The following is a 17,205-nucleotide window of genomic DNA, read 5'->3' as shown; positions in this document are numbered from 1 at the left end:
GAGCTGACACAAAATCTTATACATTTTAAACATAACTCACAAAACTTTTTTCACAATTTCTAAACTCATCAAAATAACTCACAAAACTTTGCTCACAATTCCCAAACTCACAGTACTATGTCCAACAGTGGCATGCTGGTCACGTTCCTGTACTTCCGAACTAACGCAAAGGGCAAGCTGGACCGACTCACGAAGGGACGAAGGAAGCTCACTGCAGGGCTCCTGCAGTTCTTTGGTCTGCTGGGATATAGATTCGCTAGGTAAGATTCTGGTTGCAGCTTTTCGAGTTAATAATTGATATATTTAAAAAAAATTGTAAAACACGTTTAAACTCATGAAATTATTATATTTTCTCCTACCCCTGATAAGTGTGCGAAGTTTGAAGTAAATCTGTCCGTTTAAAATCTAAAGTAGTCGTTTACATACAAACATGTTGGTTCCATACAAACAAATACAAAAGCGTGTCAAAACTTGTTTAGTTATAAACTTCTTTAAAAATTTTCAAGTTACAAAGAAGAAAGATACCACCGGTTCCTATAGGTAAAACAGATGTTTTGGTAGTGCTATGAGAATTTTAGAAAGCTTTACAAAAAATATAGAGCTTTTTGTTCAAGATAATATAGACGATTCACGACACTAATATACAAACCCTAAACAAACAGACTGACCGCACCGTACCTGTTCATGCTGGGCGTGGTGGAGGTGACGATGAAGTGGTTCGCGCACAACGCGGTGTTCGAGCCGCCCGCGCTCGACCACGAGACGTGCCCGCGCTACTGGTGGCGCAACCTGCTCTACATCAACACGCTCTTCCCCGTTGATCAGATGGTGAGAACTATGATAATTAATAACCCCGCAAAAACGACGGGTCACTTATCGCATAACTCATGATTTTTTTATCAGCCCCCGACGCAAAACGACGGAATGTAGTTTCTATTAGTGTTTAAACTTAATTTCAAAAGGTATTTGAAAGAAAACTTAGTTTGAATGAAGATTCGTATCACGTACACAGTACATATTAGGTACAATGAATATACATATATTGTAATACTGTGTTCGTATCCTATCCAATAGGTAATTCTTAATTTGTTGATTCGTATGTTTTAAGCAGTAAAGTTTTTTGATTAACTGAATGTATATTTCAATATAATTATTTAATACATATTATTTTAGAAGTGAATATATTGGTAAACAGTAGAATCTAAAATGATATTATTGCTTTCCAGTGCATGTTATGGAGTTGGTACCTCTCAGACGACACCCAATTCTACGCAGTTAGTGCGATCTTACTTATCCTAGCAACCAGGTAAGTCTTTCTTACTCTGTATTTATTATTAATCATTTATTAGTAGCGCGAACATTACATTTAATTATACTGTTGTAATTAATAAATGTGCGGTAGGACCTGCTTCTTTTGCACGCACTATAATAATAATCAATTCCATGTCCATTTTGAAACAAGAGTCATCTTTTCGATCGATTTCTTTATGAACAGGGGCCTTAGACAAAGTAACAATTAAAAAACGATAACGAAGTTAGAAAAGGCAAAAATGTATGGGATTGACATACGCCGCGTTAGATCACGTGGTCTATCTAATGTCAATCCCATACATTTTTCCTTTTCTAACTTCGTTATCGTTTTTTAATTGTTACTTTGTCTAAGGCCCCAGGTAATTGAAAAAGGCATCATGTTTTGCTAAACTCGTATCAAATCTCCACACTACAACAAATCTGAACAAACGACACGATCATATAATACCAAAAACAACTTTTATTTTCTAGCCACTTCAAACTCTCAGTGATCCTGACCGGCGTTTTCTTCGTATCATCTCTATTCACAACTGGCTACGTATCATGGAGCAGTGAACACATTCCTAACAGTGAAGACCCGTTCACGCAGTTTGACAAGATTTACGACAAGCCCTGGACTCGACTGGGACCTTATCTCGTTGGCATGGCAACCGGCTGGATCTTGTTCAAGACTAACTTGAAGATTAGGATGGGCAGAGTGAGTAAAAGTTTAAAAAATCGTTTTCAAAAATATTACGCAGTTCTATTTCTTTTTATGAATAAAGTAATGTTTCCGTTTAGCAAAATTTTATTTTTCCAGTATTTCAGGTAATTATTCTAAAGGGCCATTCCAACTTTCCATCCTAAATATTATACAATACCCTACATACCTTACTCGTTGTCAATCATCACACACACTTGGTACGCTACGGCTTTCAACTCTACATACCTGCTAATAGAGTATACATTGCTCTTCCTCTGACCACAACTTACGACTATCAACTCTACCTACCAACTATTAGAGTCCAAATTCCAGATATGGGTCCCGGTAGGTTGGGTAGCTTATACGAGCCCGCTCATCTCCTCCTACACCTCATCTTCGGAACAATTTATACATGATTATCAATTTACATACACCATTTTTTTTCTTTCTCTTTTACCCTATACACCTAATAAAGTCCATTACCCCAGATATGGGCGACAGTGGGCTGGGTGGCATGTACCAGCACGTTACTGCTGCTAATCTTCGGTCTGTACCGCGCGGAGCTGAGCGCGGCGAGCGCGGCCGCGTACAGCGCGCTGTCGCACTCGCTGTGGGCGGCCTGTATCGGGTGGATCATTATAGCGTGCTCTACTGGTTATGGAGGTGCGTACATAATTTTTTTTCTAAATATACGTAGCTCTACTAGTTACAAAAGTATAGGTATATGGACATGCGTATTTTGAATCTTAATCTTAATACTATTATAAAGGCGAAAGTTTGTATGGATGTATGGATGTATGGATGTATGGATGTATGGATGTATGGATGTATGGATGTATGGATGTATGGATGTTTGTTACTCTTTCACGTAAAAACTACTGAACCGATTACAATGAAATTTAGCACACATATAGAGGGTAACTTGGATTAACACATAGGATAGGTTTTATCCCGGAAATCCCACGGGAACGGGAACTATGCGGGTTTTCCTTTGAAAACGCGGGCGAAGCCGCGGGCGGAAATCTAGTAAATAATATAATTTAAGATGTGACAACTTTCTCCTATCGTACAGACGTAACCTGTTTCAAAGTACATAACTAGTACTACCAAGTTGCCTATCCATTTAACATCACAGCTAATGTAATAATTATTTTGGATTACCGCAAGCTATTGTTTTTCGATATATATTCAAAACGTACATCACAAAATCAAGCAACACGTTAAAAGAAAAAGAAACAATACATGCCACTTTATTTCATAGCATCACTTCAATGAGTAATAGGTATAAATAAAAACTAACACCTCCATTGCAGGCTGGGTACGACCGCTCCTCTCCGCGCCCGTGCTGTACCCGTTCTCCCGCGTGACGTACTGCGCGTACCTCGTGCACCCCGTCGTGCTGCGCTACGTCGCCATGCACCTCACGCACCCCATACACTTGGGCGAGATGCTCGTGGTGAGTGCACACACATACACACACATACACACACAATCACATATACACAATATTTAGCAGTATTTTCCCCTCTATAAATAAAAAACACACACAAACGCAAACACACAATATGAACATAAACAAACACACACACAATACACATTACACAAGCGAGCATACATACTCTGAATACAGAAAACAACACATAACTATATATTAACACACATACGTTTGCTGCTCACTTTACATCATATACAGTCACAAATCATAATACACTGCACATATTATACAGAAACAAAATAAAAAATACAACCACACATACACGTACATTGCCCAATTTACAATGCATACACATATTACATGTACATGGACGCACACACGCGCACACCGTACCGAACTTACAAATATGAAAACAGTACAACAGTACACACATTAAAAACAAGAAATTCCAGTACATTTACACATATTGCATACAGTACCTACAAATATAACTTGTAACAATTTTTTTTTGTATATTTCAACAATACTTATTAATTTCCTCTCCATTTCATTTCCAGTTTGTACTATTCCTGGGACTGACTGTGATATCCTACTTCCTTGCGTTCATCATCTCAGTGGCTTTCGAAGCGCCGATCGTCACCATGCTAAAAATTGTATCGCCGTCGAAGAAACCCCACAGAGTGTAGTCACAAATACTTTAAAATACATTGCTTTGTATGTTAGAAAATCATGTTCTAATGTAGATTTGTAACTTACATGTGAAGCAATGTATTGTTTAATCCAAAATAGTCGACTAAAGTCGAAAAGTCTTAATTTTTTATCGTGTGATTAGAATAAGTTAAGTTAAGAGAGAATTGACTCGTGTATATGAAAGATGTGTGACGTTGTTTTTTATATTTATATGTTATTACAAAACTTTAAAATGTTTAAAGTTAGCCCAAGTGCACGCATGTCGCTTTTCAATGCACTGAAATGAGTCTCAAAAAATAATTTTTTGCAAAAATAATATGCAGTTCAGAAATTTTGTCACTTTCAAACTGCACACTTTCTGCGGATTTTATATCTTGAGGATTAATGAAATTTACATACTTTGTAAATTAAATAAATTACTTCATATTTTGATTGATTTAAAAAAGGGAGATCCCATATTTCATTTTTGTCACTTGCCTACTTGACTTGATTTTTCCTGATGTGTGCAAAATATTAGTAATGTAATACTCGATAGAGTCGTCTCATGTGTTAAATTAAATTATAAAAATAAAACTTAGATTGTAAATACATATACATATGTACAAATATTATAATTATTGTACAATATAAATCTGTATAGTTTCTTAAGTTTCAAGAAATCAGAATCTAGTTGACAATGTGTTGAATTTTTTAATCTATGGAAAAATGTGTAATCGAACAACAAAACAAAAAGATAAATAGTAATTAATGAAACATTCCTATGTATATTATACATATACACTTATAACAAGTAATTGTTAATTTGGTAATTTGTTTATATAAATATTATTACATAATTCCAAAGACAAACGGACATAAGATTATGTATTCTTCCGAAATTATCTGCATGAATTGGATAAAAAGTATGCTTTCTTTCAAAAAAGAATATGTTTTGCTCAAATTACTGTTTTTTAATTATTATATAAGTACTTGTGTTCACTGTTTATTGAATGACAATTATTATTATTTTAGTTATAAGTTCCAAAAATGTAAATAGGTTACCGCTATGTAAATATGCTGTAAATATTATCTAGTGTAAGGTTTGTACGATTTGTAATAAAACACAATTTTATTATTATTTCGTTTTATTTTGAGGTAACAATTGATTCTTACAAATAAATAAATAGGAATACTTATTCTAATAGCAAAAGCTATTATACCTATATTAAGAAGAGCTGGAACGTCAACACATTTACACATTGCACATGTTAGGCCGGGAGATACTGACATAAAATTTCGGGTCATTTGTAACAGGATGGCGGTCTAGAGGGGTCTGTACGCAATGACAAAAAGAAAAATGATGGTCAGAACGCTGGTACCGGTGGACTAGTCGCGTGGGCGTTAGTCACACTCGTGGGATAAATAGCGAAAGTCCAACGATTTGTAACACAAAAATTTTAGGATTTACCGATAGCCCTTAAAAAAGATGTAGGCGGTAGTGTCATGCCATACTTTTACCATGTGACTTACAGTCCGCCTTACCGACGTGAATGCGTTGATTTAAAAAAACAATTCAACCATTTGTACCGGGCTAACTTTTGCACAGGTAACCATCGTCGTGCAGCCATTTACTAAAATCGCCATGCCATACTTTTCGGACGATTCCAAATAGTCGCCATACCGCGGAAAATCTGCAAATTTTTTATTTTTTTTTTCTCGCCAAACGATTTGTACCACCCTACATTTTTTTTTCAACAACTCCTGAATGATTATAAATAGAAGTGTGATAATGCCATACCTGTGGGAGGTGGCGAATGTGTATAAGATTTTTTTCTTATCGTAAGATTTTATTCGTAGTTACACCGGAAAAGTATGGCATGACACTACCGCCTACATCTTTTTTATGGGCTATCGGTGAATTCTAAAATTTTTGTGTTACACATCATTTGACTTTCGCTATTTATCCGACGAGTTCGACTAACGGCCACGCGACTAGTCCGCCGGTTCCAGCGTTCTGACCATCATTTTTCTTTTTGTCATTGCGTAATAAGACCCCTGTAGAACCGCCATTCTGTTACAAATGACCCGAAATTTTGAGTCAGTATCTCCCGGCCTATGTGTAGCTTTTATTTTGCAATTGTTTATAAATACAGGGTGATGTAATTGGTGTAGTACGAATATCTAAAAATCTATGAAGAATTTTGTGATACAGTAAATGGAAGAATTATAGACTACTAGATTTCCGCCCGCGGCTTCGCCCGCGTTTGCAAAGAAAAACCCGCATAGTTCCTAGTTCATAGTTTCGCGTACACGTGTTATTTGTATTGTTTTTATGACCTGAAATTTAATTATTATTTGATAATTGAATGATTATTAATACTTTTATCCAATTGATTATTATTAGAATAAATATAAAATAATTAAGTTCATCAATTGATTTACTTTTTAATTAAAATTTTACAGGTAAATTATGAGAGCTTTCATAATTATATTTGCATATATTTATCTACAACGCACCATTTTACAATTCAAGTCTAAAATGAAATGAAACTAGAGTCGCATTTATTTTTGAACATACTGTAAGTGAAATTGCATAAGTGTGAGTACTGTGAACATGCCAGCTTTCCTTAATTGACCGATACAATTTCTGATTAGTAACTATCATAATGTCCTTACCGACTAAACTAACGACTAAATTTACAGAATCAGTCAAATTGGAGTATTTTCGATACATCTCTATACTTTACACAGAATTGTTTTATTCCAGTAATAAATGACTGCATACAATTTTTGCTTTCGATTAGAAATCAAATAATAACATTCACAGTAACATTTCTGAAGAACAGAACAAACTGATTTATTGGAAACAATACAAAATTAAAAACACACTCTTTCTTTTCTCATGTAGTTGTTAAAACATTTTTCTCTTTCAAATACTATTTGAACGATTTTTTTTAATCCTTCCATATATTCGATTATTGAAAGAAAAAAAAAACAAATGTCAAATAATCAATTTCGTATGAGCTTGTAGCACCTAAGATTTACAAGTCTATCGTCTATACACATAGTCCGAGAGCCTGGTGAGGAAGGCGCAGGTCGGCATCTCTACCAACACGCACAGACAGAACGCGCACAACAACGTCACGGCCGTCACGCCCAGGTAGTAACACAACTGGAAATAATTGAAATATTTATTTATTTTTATTTTAAACACTTTATTGTGCTGCCAATATAACAATAAATAGTAGGTACAATAAAAACTTAAGCTAGGACATACAACACAGAAGGCGGCCTTATTACTAATAAGTAATCTCTTCCAATAAATTGAAGAATCTCAGAATGAAACTGTATTGGTATGTGATGGTGATGACAACATTGCTGATAAAAAAAGATTGTTAATACCTAATGCTTTCACATAAATTGGTAAAAAATATTTTAAGCAAATATTAGCAGCATATAATATGTTATTAAGCAGATATTTAAATAAACTATTTTTATTTTTAATTTTAATTTTATAAAGATTGTGTCTTATGGGTTTTTAAAAACCCGTTATCAGCATTTTCTGAATTAAATTAATGTATTCTCATAACACGCAAAATATGTAAATCGTAAGCGGTTCCGGGTGTGCATATTGTGTGGGCCAGTGTGTTCTGTGTCTGTGTGTAGTGTATGTGTTTGTATCTGAATGTGTATACTCACCAGACACGCGAAGCTCGCACACAGCGCAGTGTCAGCTGCGAGCAGCGCACGCGCAAGTGTCATGTGCAGCAACAATGCGCAGTAGCACAAGCGACTGACACCACACCACGCTCGACTGTCAAGTAATTGCCGCGTTCGGTCTGAAGGTTTATATGTCCTTCATGTTAAATTAATGGTAAATACACAATATATATAAAATTTAATAAGTAGAGTTAATTAAGCAGAAGCGTTAAAAAATCTGTGATAAGTATAAAAAAAATATCTGAAAATGATAACACAGTGTCTATTATCCGTAAACGCAAATTGAAACAAAAAGTATTCACAATCTCATTAAAGGTTTTTTTATGTCAAAAAAATGATCTCTTAAACAGTCATACGCTACATGCATCTTTGCACAGTTTACAATACTCACACGCATACTTAGTAGAGCAGACCACCGCGGGCCAGATCCCCGCAGCGGGCCACAGCAGGTGCAGCCACGCGGTCACCCAGCCCGCCGCCACCGGCCCCACGCCCCACGACCCCGCCCAGGGCAGCGCCCATGAGCCAAGCGCTGCACAACATGACCATATCCACAGGGATACTGACCACATCTGACAAATTATAAACCATTTTAGTCAGTATCCACTATCCATGTTTCAACAATATCAATCATTATTATTTTATATCCGTGTTTAAATCTCTGGAAAATACGCCATGGTCAAGAAATCACGGTGAACATATTCAGTCATATTATCATTGTAACCGTATATTTCCACTCTATAGAGTAGGGTGTGTGTTCTTTACTTTATTCCAAAGAGAGGACTTACCTAGTGCTACTTAAAAGAAAAATGATATTTTAATAAATGTTCCCTTACCTTAGGTACGGTAAGCAGCCCGTCTATCCGATGTACTAGCCAGCCGGTAAGCACGCCCAGCACGTATGGCGCCGCGTGGCTCCACACGTGTCCCTCCCATGCGTACCCCGCACTATTTCTGGAAGATATAGTTTTATTCTTACTTTTAATAATACCTACATAATTCAATAATTTTAATTTGAAAATTGCATTCCTATAAAGGTGAAATAAGGGTTGCTAGTTCGTTTAAAACTTTGTTATATTTTTTAATATTAAATTATGAATTGTCATCTTCATTCCCATTCTCAGTCATTCATTCTCCTTCATCCTCATCCTCACGTTCATTTTCGTCTTCATCATCATCATCTTCATCTTCATCCTCGTGTTCATCTTCATCTTCATCTTATACTGAACCGATTTGGATGAAATTTAGTACAGATATAGCTTGGGACCTGAGATGGGACATTGAATAGGTTTTATCTCGGAAATCCCACGGGAAAGGGAACTGCGGGATTTTCTTTGACTACGCGCGGCCACGGCCGTGACAGCTAGATTCATATAAAAGACATTATTTTGTTACATCAATTTTAATTAAATAAAAATACTTTCTAGAAACTCACACAAAATCATCCGTATAAGTAGCGATGACATCGAACGCAGTGCTCGCGAACAGCAACAGCACCGCGAGAGAGAGCACGAGCCGCTTGCGCGTCGCGAGCAGGGCGCACAGCACCGCGCCGCACGCGTGCAGCTGCGTCTCGGCAGAGAGGTACCACGAGATGTGCATGCACTGCAAGTTGGGATATGTGTGTGTGTACTGCAAGTGGATTGTGCTCAGTGCTCGCGAACAGCAACAACACCACGAGAGACAGCACGAATAACAAAATGAAATAACTGCATGAATGACATAACAACATATTTTTACTGTCAAGACTGAAAATAGATTCAATTTGACAGCACAATCCCCATCTCATACAAAGTTCACTTTGTCAGCACAATCCCCATCTGGTAGAAAGTTCACTTTGTCAGCACAATCCCCATCTGGTAGAAAGTTCACTTTGTCAGCACAATCCCCATCTGGTAGAAAGTTCACTTTGTCAGCACAATCCCCATCTGATAGAAAGTTCACTTTGTCAGCACAATTCTTATCTAATAGAATGTTCACTTTGTCAGCACAATCCCCATCTGATAGAAAGTTCACTTTGACGGCACAATCCCCATTAATAAAATAATTCACCATTTATTGAATTCATTTGTTACAAATAATGTAATAAATGAAGAACCATTCTACCGATTTTGTACAAACTTTACATAAACCATCTACTAAATGGGCCGTATCAAGTCGTTCTTGAGTTATAAAATTATAACGGAAGAGGCATTGATTTTGATACACTAATACAACTTATATAATTTATGATGTCTATGGAATACCAATAAATGTAAGTTCGAAAAAAAATATTTTTAGTACTTCTTTTTACGCATTAACATTCAGCATACATGCACTAAATTGGTGCTCACATAAATACTATAATAACGTGTCACAATCCCCAACCTATAAAACAATAATAAATCAAACATAACCAACTACAATTATTACTTATTTTTTAGGGGCATGATCAATATTGGGAGAAGCAACTGGCTCGTGAATTCGTGATACAGTGTTTAACTAAATAACTAGTTCAGGAGTTCGGGTTCATTGTTTTTATACTACACTAGAGGTTCGCCCCGGCTTCGCCCGTGGTACATATTTCGCAATAAAAGGTAGCCTATGTCCTTTCTCGGGTATCAAAATATCTCCATACTAAATTTCATGCAAATTGATTCAGTAGTTTAGGCGTGATTGAGTAACAGACAGACAGACAGAGTTACTTTCGCATTTATAATATTAGTATGGATTACTAATATGTCAATAAAGATTTTTATTATTATTTATTGGTTACAATACCTGTTCCTCCCGTGGGTACAAGTTGGTGATATACAACAAGTTCCGCCACCAGTACGTGTGGCACGTGTCAGTCCCGCTCCCGAGCGTCACGCTGGCGTGCAGGGCGCGGGACACCACTGAGGACGTGAATATCGCGAACACGTAGGGGGGGAGTAGCCTGGGGGGAGATGTTTATTTCAGTGGATTATTATTTTTCCATTTTTTTTTATAAAAATTGCAAGAATAGAAAAAATTCGAACGCTAGGCGGGATTCGAACCCGCATCTTCTGCTAATCCTGTTTGATTCAACTAAACTTTTATTATATTTTTATTATTTCAAAATTCTCGAAAAAAAATAAGTGAGTAGTACTTAGCTCTTATTAAAAAAAAATCACGAAAAATATACGGTGCAATATCTCCTGCGTTAAAAGGTGTCATCATCAAACAAAAAGCCATCATCAGCCCCCAACCTACCGTATGGCTCGATTAATGATAAAGCACATGAGCTGAGACAGCTGGCCACATGGTCCAGAACACCGCAGCACCTCCTCGCTGCAGTAGCGCCCCTTCAGGTAGAAGAAGTGGTGCGCGCTGAATATGCCGCTGCAAATAACAATTCAAAGAACAGGATAGAAAATAAATACGGCAGAACGGAACAGAAGAGAACAGACGGAACTGAACGGTACAAAACAGAAAAATATAGATCAGAAAAGTATAAAGGAAGAATAGAACAACTTTTTTGAAGAACTCGTCACAGGCCAACTTATTAATAATAATAATTAATAAGACTTTGATGTTTCAACCCAATGTGTTAATTTTAAGCTTGCCATTAGGAAAATATTTTGCATGCTAAATGGTTTATATTAATTTATGAGTGATTAAAAATGCTTTAATTTGATACAACCTAAAAATACTGACCTCACAAAAAACAGAGTATCAAACGCGAGCGTTCCAGTTGCCAGTATATTATAATACATATTACTGGGATCATTGATATCCCCGCTATCTGAAAAACAACAAATGCGTCACACAATTATTATACTACCAATTAAAATAACACCAGAAAATATCAGACTCACTTGAAACATAGCTAACAGTGACAGCTACGTGTATAAAAATTATCCAAAACGTTGCGATAATTTTAACAGCGTGTATCACGGACAGATCCTTGTTTGCCAGATTCGTGTTGAAGACCCTCATCCAGCTGTGCTTTATCGAGAAACTCAGCAACAGATCCTTCATTAAACCGTTAGTTTTCTTGACTTCTGTGTTCAAGCTTGCGCAGGAGTTGTATTTCATCCTCGGACACGGCGGGAAATTGTCAAATTGTCTCGAAATAGCGCACTGCTTCCTATATTTCCCGCATCGCCTGCAGTTCCCAGTCCCCTCCATGTTTACTACGCCCAGCGTAATTGAAGGAGGTAGTTTTGGATCGCACAGTTTTAACGTCCCAGCATTACTTGCGTTCTTCATTACTGCATCCACTATCACTGGCCTTGTGATTGTTTTCCTGTCAATTTCTTCCTTATTCATGGGTTTATTTAGGTTTAACGTTTGGTGGCTTGCTGCGAAGACATCTAGATCTACCAATGTTGCTATTACAGATAGCAATATAAAAATTATCGTGATCAGAATGGTCAGGACAGCGACCACGTCGTCTTTAATGTCGTAACCTTGTATTTGTCTAATGGATGTGATTTTAACCGATCTGCTGAGGGAGTTGTTGTACTTCAAGTGATCGTTGAGCATAATCGAGAAGTTTATAATGGAGACAATATCTTCAGACGCACAGGATCTTGGCAAGCAGACGCCCAGTATCACATCGTATGACTGTAATGTGATAATGAAAGTGTTAGACACAAGAAAGTAAGTTATTTTATATGATGTTAAATTTAAGCCATTTTTCGGTACTCGATAAAAAATAGACATTAATTAATTTGAATAAGTGAAACGTAATAAGTTTGATATTAATTTTATATTTTCCATGAACTTTCTATAGGTGTCAGAGTAATTAATAGTGTTGCGCAGAATTTCTTATTTGCATCCCTCACCTTAGCCAAAGCCAAGCTGGTGAGGTTGAGCTGCAGCCGCAGGGCGGAGTACCCGAGGGCGAAGGGCGGCGCGTTGTCCGCGCGGACCAGCCGCCGCACCAGCTCGTCGCGCTGCACTAACGCGTGCCAGTCTTGCTGGTCTGCGTTATTATCATATTTTATATTTATAAATAAGTTTATTTTAACCAAAATCTAAATCTGAATTTGTACAATTTGAATTCAATAATAGTCAATAGTAGGTATGTAATTTATAAATTACATTGCAAAGCAACTAAATCCTTAGCTGTGACATTAACAAAAAATTCATACGCTTTCAGAGTACAGTTCTGAGATAATAAAATATAATATTCATTTTACAAAATATTGCAAGTTTCACACAACAATAAAATATAATTTTCGTACGTATGATAAATATAGTTTAATGCACGATAAACGTGTATAAATGTACACTAAATAATAAGCATTCACGTCTAGCTACAAGATATGGTCGTTTTTTATACTTTTTTAGGTACTGTAAAATTATATTGAGGAGACGAAAAGATGTGAATCACGCTTGATGCTATTAAAATATATATCTTCTTTTTCATTTTGATTGCATTTTAATTTTCTATCTTTATATTACATAATTTAATTCTTGAAAGATGGCCTAATACCTTATCCTAAATCAATAAAAAATACTTACTCCGACCAAAATTCGTGTTCCCCTTGAGCAACGTCTTGAGATAGTCCCCACTATAAAACTCTCCCCAAGTTTGATCTTGCTCTTGAGACTCGTATGCATTGTTCTGAAATATTACAATATATTCATTATCTGGCTGTGCTCCGCGGTTTTACCCGCAGTGCTCCACTCCTGTTGGTCTTAGAGAGATGATATATAGGCATACAGCCTATAGCCTTCCTCGATTGAACGCGCAAATCACAGGAACTACTGGTCCGATTTGAAAACATTTTCTTTCAGTATTAGATAGCCCATTTATCGAAGAAGGCTATAGGCTTACTTATATATCATCATTCATCACGCTAAGACCAACAGGAGTAGAGCAATGCGGGTGAAACCGCAGGGCACAGCAGTCATTCATAATGAGCAACAGCAGTTAGAATACTAAATAAAAACAGAAAAAGATGATAAAGAGTTTAAATTGCTTCCATTATTAACAACTAGAACGTACCAGAATTTGGCATTGTTGCTTTGACCCCAACCAGAACTTGTTTCCCGTGAAGAATGATGACGAATATCGGCCTGATGCATCTGCAGCTACAAATTGAAAAGCCCCCTATTTATGAAAATAATTCTAATGGATTTAGGTTTGAAGTGAAAAATATAGGTAACTACATAGTTAGTTATTGTACAAAAATAGACTTATAAATTTATACAAATAAATTTTATAACACTACTATCTGTACAGACAAACGTTGTCTGCTTGCCATAAGGGTATAAAAAATAAATATGTTGCAAAATTTCATGAGAATCAGTTCAGCAGTTTTGGAGTAGTATTGTTACTTACTCGTGTTACAATATTAATAATTGTCACACGAGAACTTTATATATAGAGATTTTTCCTATGACTGGTTATTTAATATTATCCGTAGTTTGTATTAATTATGTATGTCGACAATTTGAAATCATTACTTTTTGGTTTGGTTAGGGCATGGGTTACTTAAGGTATTTTATTTATTTTAAATTAGTTTTGGAATAAGCAAACTGCAAATCCTAAGCATAACTCAAATTGCGTTTATAAACTGTCCGTTTTTGAACGACAAAATTATACGATTTGCCTGCGACATATCAATCGGTTCATTTAAAAATTGTGTTAGGTATTTACGCAAATGCCTATAGTAAACGGATATTACGTAGTTCAGTTAAGTTGTTAATAAATTCCAAAATGGATTAACTGTATCTACACACAAACTGGATTAAACAATGAATTACGATTTTACGCATCACTAGATTATAATTATTTTTGCGTAGAACAATTTGTATTTAAACAGCAACCTTGTTCCTAAAGTATACGTGCGACATATTACATATTGTAGATAATAAATAATAATAAGTTTTATTTTTATTATTCCCTGAGATTATTCCTATGAGTAAAATTAAATAAAAGGCTCGTAATATAAATATTGCCCGTGTGAAACAAACATTTTATACCTACCTACTTTCAGCCGGGAAAACGTTGTTGCGCTATTTATGAATGTTAATTTCATCAAATTAGTTATTATTTCAAACTTATCATACTTATCATATTATTCAATTCGTTTAATTTTTAAACGCGTTTCTGCCCTAGCAAAATTCGTTAGACAATTTTCCATTTTCAAATATCCAGATTCATTTTAAATTTTACTTTCAAAAAGTAGCGTTCATTGTTGCCCATTTAAATATACTGATAAACATTTGAAGATAAACAAAATAGAAATTGTCGGCACGTTAGTTAAAACACATAATTGCCTTAATGACTGAGTATTATTTCATCAAGTTTTTACCGCAATCACGAGATGCTCTCGCCGTCTGTCACGCAAAAATAGCCTTTATTATAATAATGTCATAAACCTCAATATTTACATTTTTGAAATAAAGAACTTTTCATGACAAATAAAGGTACTAACCGCAGCAAAACTTAAAAGCAAGAGTATGATTAAGTACGGTCCATTATTTTCTAAATCTCTGTTGAAAGTTTATAAAATATGGAAGTAGTTAGCATTAGCAGATGGGCCTTTTTCGACCCCAACGATCTAAAGTTGTTTTATTAATTTAACATATGCACCTATCTTAGATCTATGTGATATGTCTCTTCTGTATCTTTTTAGAGCGAGCAGAGAGACTTCAGGCGTCCAGATCGTAGCACGAGCCAAAGTGCCTAACAAAATATTTTCATTGAACACATTGCTTTGTTCATAGATCATCATGATGTTGATAAATAGCAGAAGTCATGGAATGGAAATAAATTCTTGAAACAAGAATTAAAAAATATATCTTTTTTTTTAATTAAAAATAATGCGAAAGCCTCGATCAAAAATTACCATTAGAACTTTTGGCTCTACATTTAATGCCGGCTCTACATTTCACAACCGGCGCTGATAGCAGGATTAGCTGAGGTTTTCTTATGGAAATTGGAAATCCTTGTTTACCGAGATGTTTTTCCTAGTGTTCAATAATAATTACTAATAATAGAAGTAAGCGTCTTTTAGCTTTGAATTCCTTTACTGTATTTAGTTTAAGTGTATTTTTTTTAAATATGGGCTTCAGACTGACCAGCAAATCTTCTTATATATAAAAATGAATCGCAAAATGTGTTGGTAAGCGCATAACTCGAGAACGGCTGAACCGATTCCGATAATTCTTTTTTTATTATATTCCTTGAAGTACGAGGATGGTTCTTATGTAGAGAAAACGTAAACATGTACCACGGGCGAAGCCGGGGCGAACCGCTAGTTGTTAATAATTTGCAGTGGACTTCCTCAATTTTTTTATTTTATTTAATTAGTTTGACAAATCTTTAACCTAATAACTTGCTAATACCTACTTGAGGAATTAATAGAAATCTTAAAAACAGGGATTTCTCCAATTACAGAGTAACAATATTAACTTTTTATTTACAGTAGTTTAATTATTCTCATTTATCTGAAATGTCATTGACAGTGCATCATCTCACGAGATGCGCTGGCGCGTGACACTTTTGCTTTCGATGCGTTTATATTATCATAATTACGATCTTCCTACGAAACGTTGTTTACTTCTACAAGAGTAATCGCATGTAAACATTATGACTGATTTTATAATTTTATGTGCGTGGAAATAGCGCGAGATTTAAATTTAAATTTTAACAATGTTACTGTATTTATGCTAATTACTTTCACATCTTAAATGACGTAAACAAAGTTAAAATTAGTTATATACTAATTATTCTAGACCGCTAAAATTTAAAAAAAATATACACCTATTTTTTACTTTACATAAATTAATTCAAAAATACATAATTTATATTATTACGTTAATTGCATAATGCTTATTCTTAACATCATAAAAAAATTAGTCTTCTATAATATTATACTAACAAATACTTACTTTTATATGCCCAAGCGTGACCATCCAAATAATCTTTGAAAAACACACTCAATTCGGTCCAACAATACCTATCCAAACTCAAATGTACACCATTCTTTATTTTCGGCCACACGAGCGCGAGAAAAGAAGGATCATAGATAATAAACAAATTGTCCATCAATTGTTCATGAACTTGTATACTCTTTGACTTTTCGCGGGAATCTTTTTTCGAATATGCATTTTGGCGCGAAATTACATTTGCACAATTTGTGAAACTTAAAAATATCAAAGCAACGAAACACACTCTAAAATACATTTTACGTAATTTGTATAACTTGTTACACGGATTCGTTTGAGCGTGCGCGTCGGTTGCGATCACAAACAACAATAAATACAAAATCCTTAGCGACGCACGCATACGTTTAAGAATTAATTCGTAAAGCCAACAACCGTTAATTGCACGTATATCATTAAACATTATGAAAGGGGATTGCCAGCTAATTGTAAGTTGTAGAAACAATGCATTTTTATGTAAATTGGTGCAATTATTTGCATA

General features: G+C 35.4%; 1 protein-coding gene and 1 pseudogene across 5 annotated transcripts in view; one reads left to right on the top strand and one right to left on the bottom strand.

The window, feature by feature from the left end:
* The window catches only part of LOC149909274 (nose resistant to fluoxetine protein 6-like), a 38,050-nt gene extending 33,146 nt beyond the window's left edge, over positions 1–4,904 (top strand). For 3 of the 4 annotated variants that reach the window (XM_090118878.1, XM_090118850.1, XM_090118860.1), the window contains exons 9-15: positions 129–260; positions 663–828; positions 1,227–1,306; positions 1,783–2,008; positions 2,482–2,656; positions 3,307–3,449; positions 3,986–4,903. In XM_090118878.1, the coding sequence (XP_089975004.1) occupies positions 129–260; positions 663–828; positions 1,227–1,306; positions 1,783–2,008; positions 2,482–2,656; positions 3,307–3,449; positions 3,986–4,114 (1,051 nt within the window). In that variant the 3' untranslated portion in view covers positions 4,115–4,903. Of the gene's footprint in view, positions 1–128; positions 261–662; positions 829–1,226; positions 1,307–1,782; positions 2,009–2,481; positions 2,657–3,306; positions 3,450–3,985 lie in introns of all 4 variants that reach the window. The other variant, XM_090118870.1, reaches the window with a different exon arrangement.
* Positions 4,905–7,071: 2,167 nt separating this feature from the next.
* LOC149909273 (nose resistant to fluoxetine protein 6-like) lies at positions 7,072–17,018 on the bottom strand (annotated as a pseudogene). The gene is made up of 13 exons (XR_016458470.1): positions 16,671–17,018; positions 13,777–13,862; positions 13,290–13,392; positions 12,608–12,747; positions 11,636–12,386; positions 11,475–11,562; positions 11,031–11,159; positions 10,578–10,734; positions 9,213–9,422; positions 8,654–8,746; positions 8,209–8,389; positions 7,797–7,936; positions 7,072–7,269 (listed from the first exon to the last, which is right to left on the bottom strand). The product of XR_016458470.1 is annotated as a nose resistant to fluoxetine protein 6-like (transcript).
* Positions 17,019–17,205: the final 187 nt, after the last annotated feature.

The sequence above is a fragment of the Colias eurytheme genome, chromosome 3 (genome assembly GCF_061535395.1).
Source record: "Colias eurytheme isolate Ceu_HAF_F1 chromosome 3, ilColEury1 Martin Lab GWU primary, whole genome shotgun sequence".
Taxonomy (NCBI): Eukaryota; Metazoa; Arthropoda; class Insecta; order Lepidoptera; family Pieridae; genus Colias; species Colias eurytheme.
The sequence above is the reverse complement of the archived record's forward strand: the minus strand, read 5'-3'. Positions and strand labels throughout refer to the sequence as shown.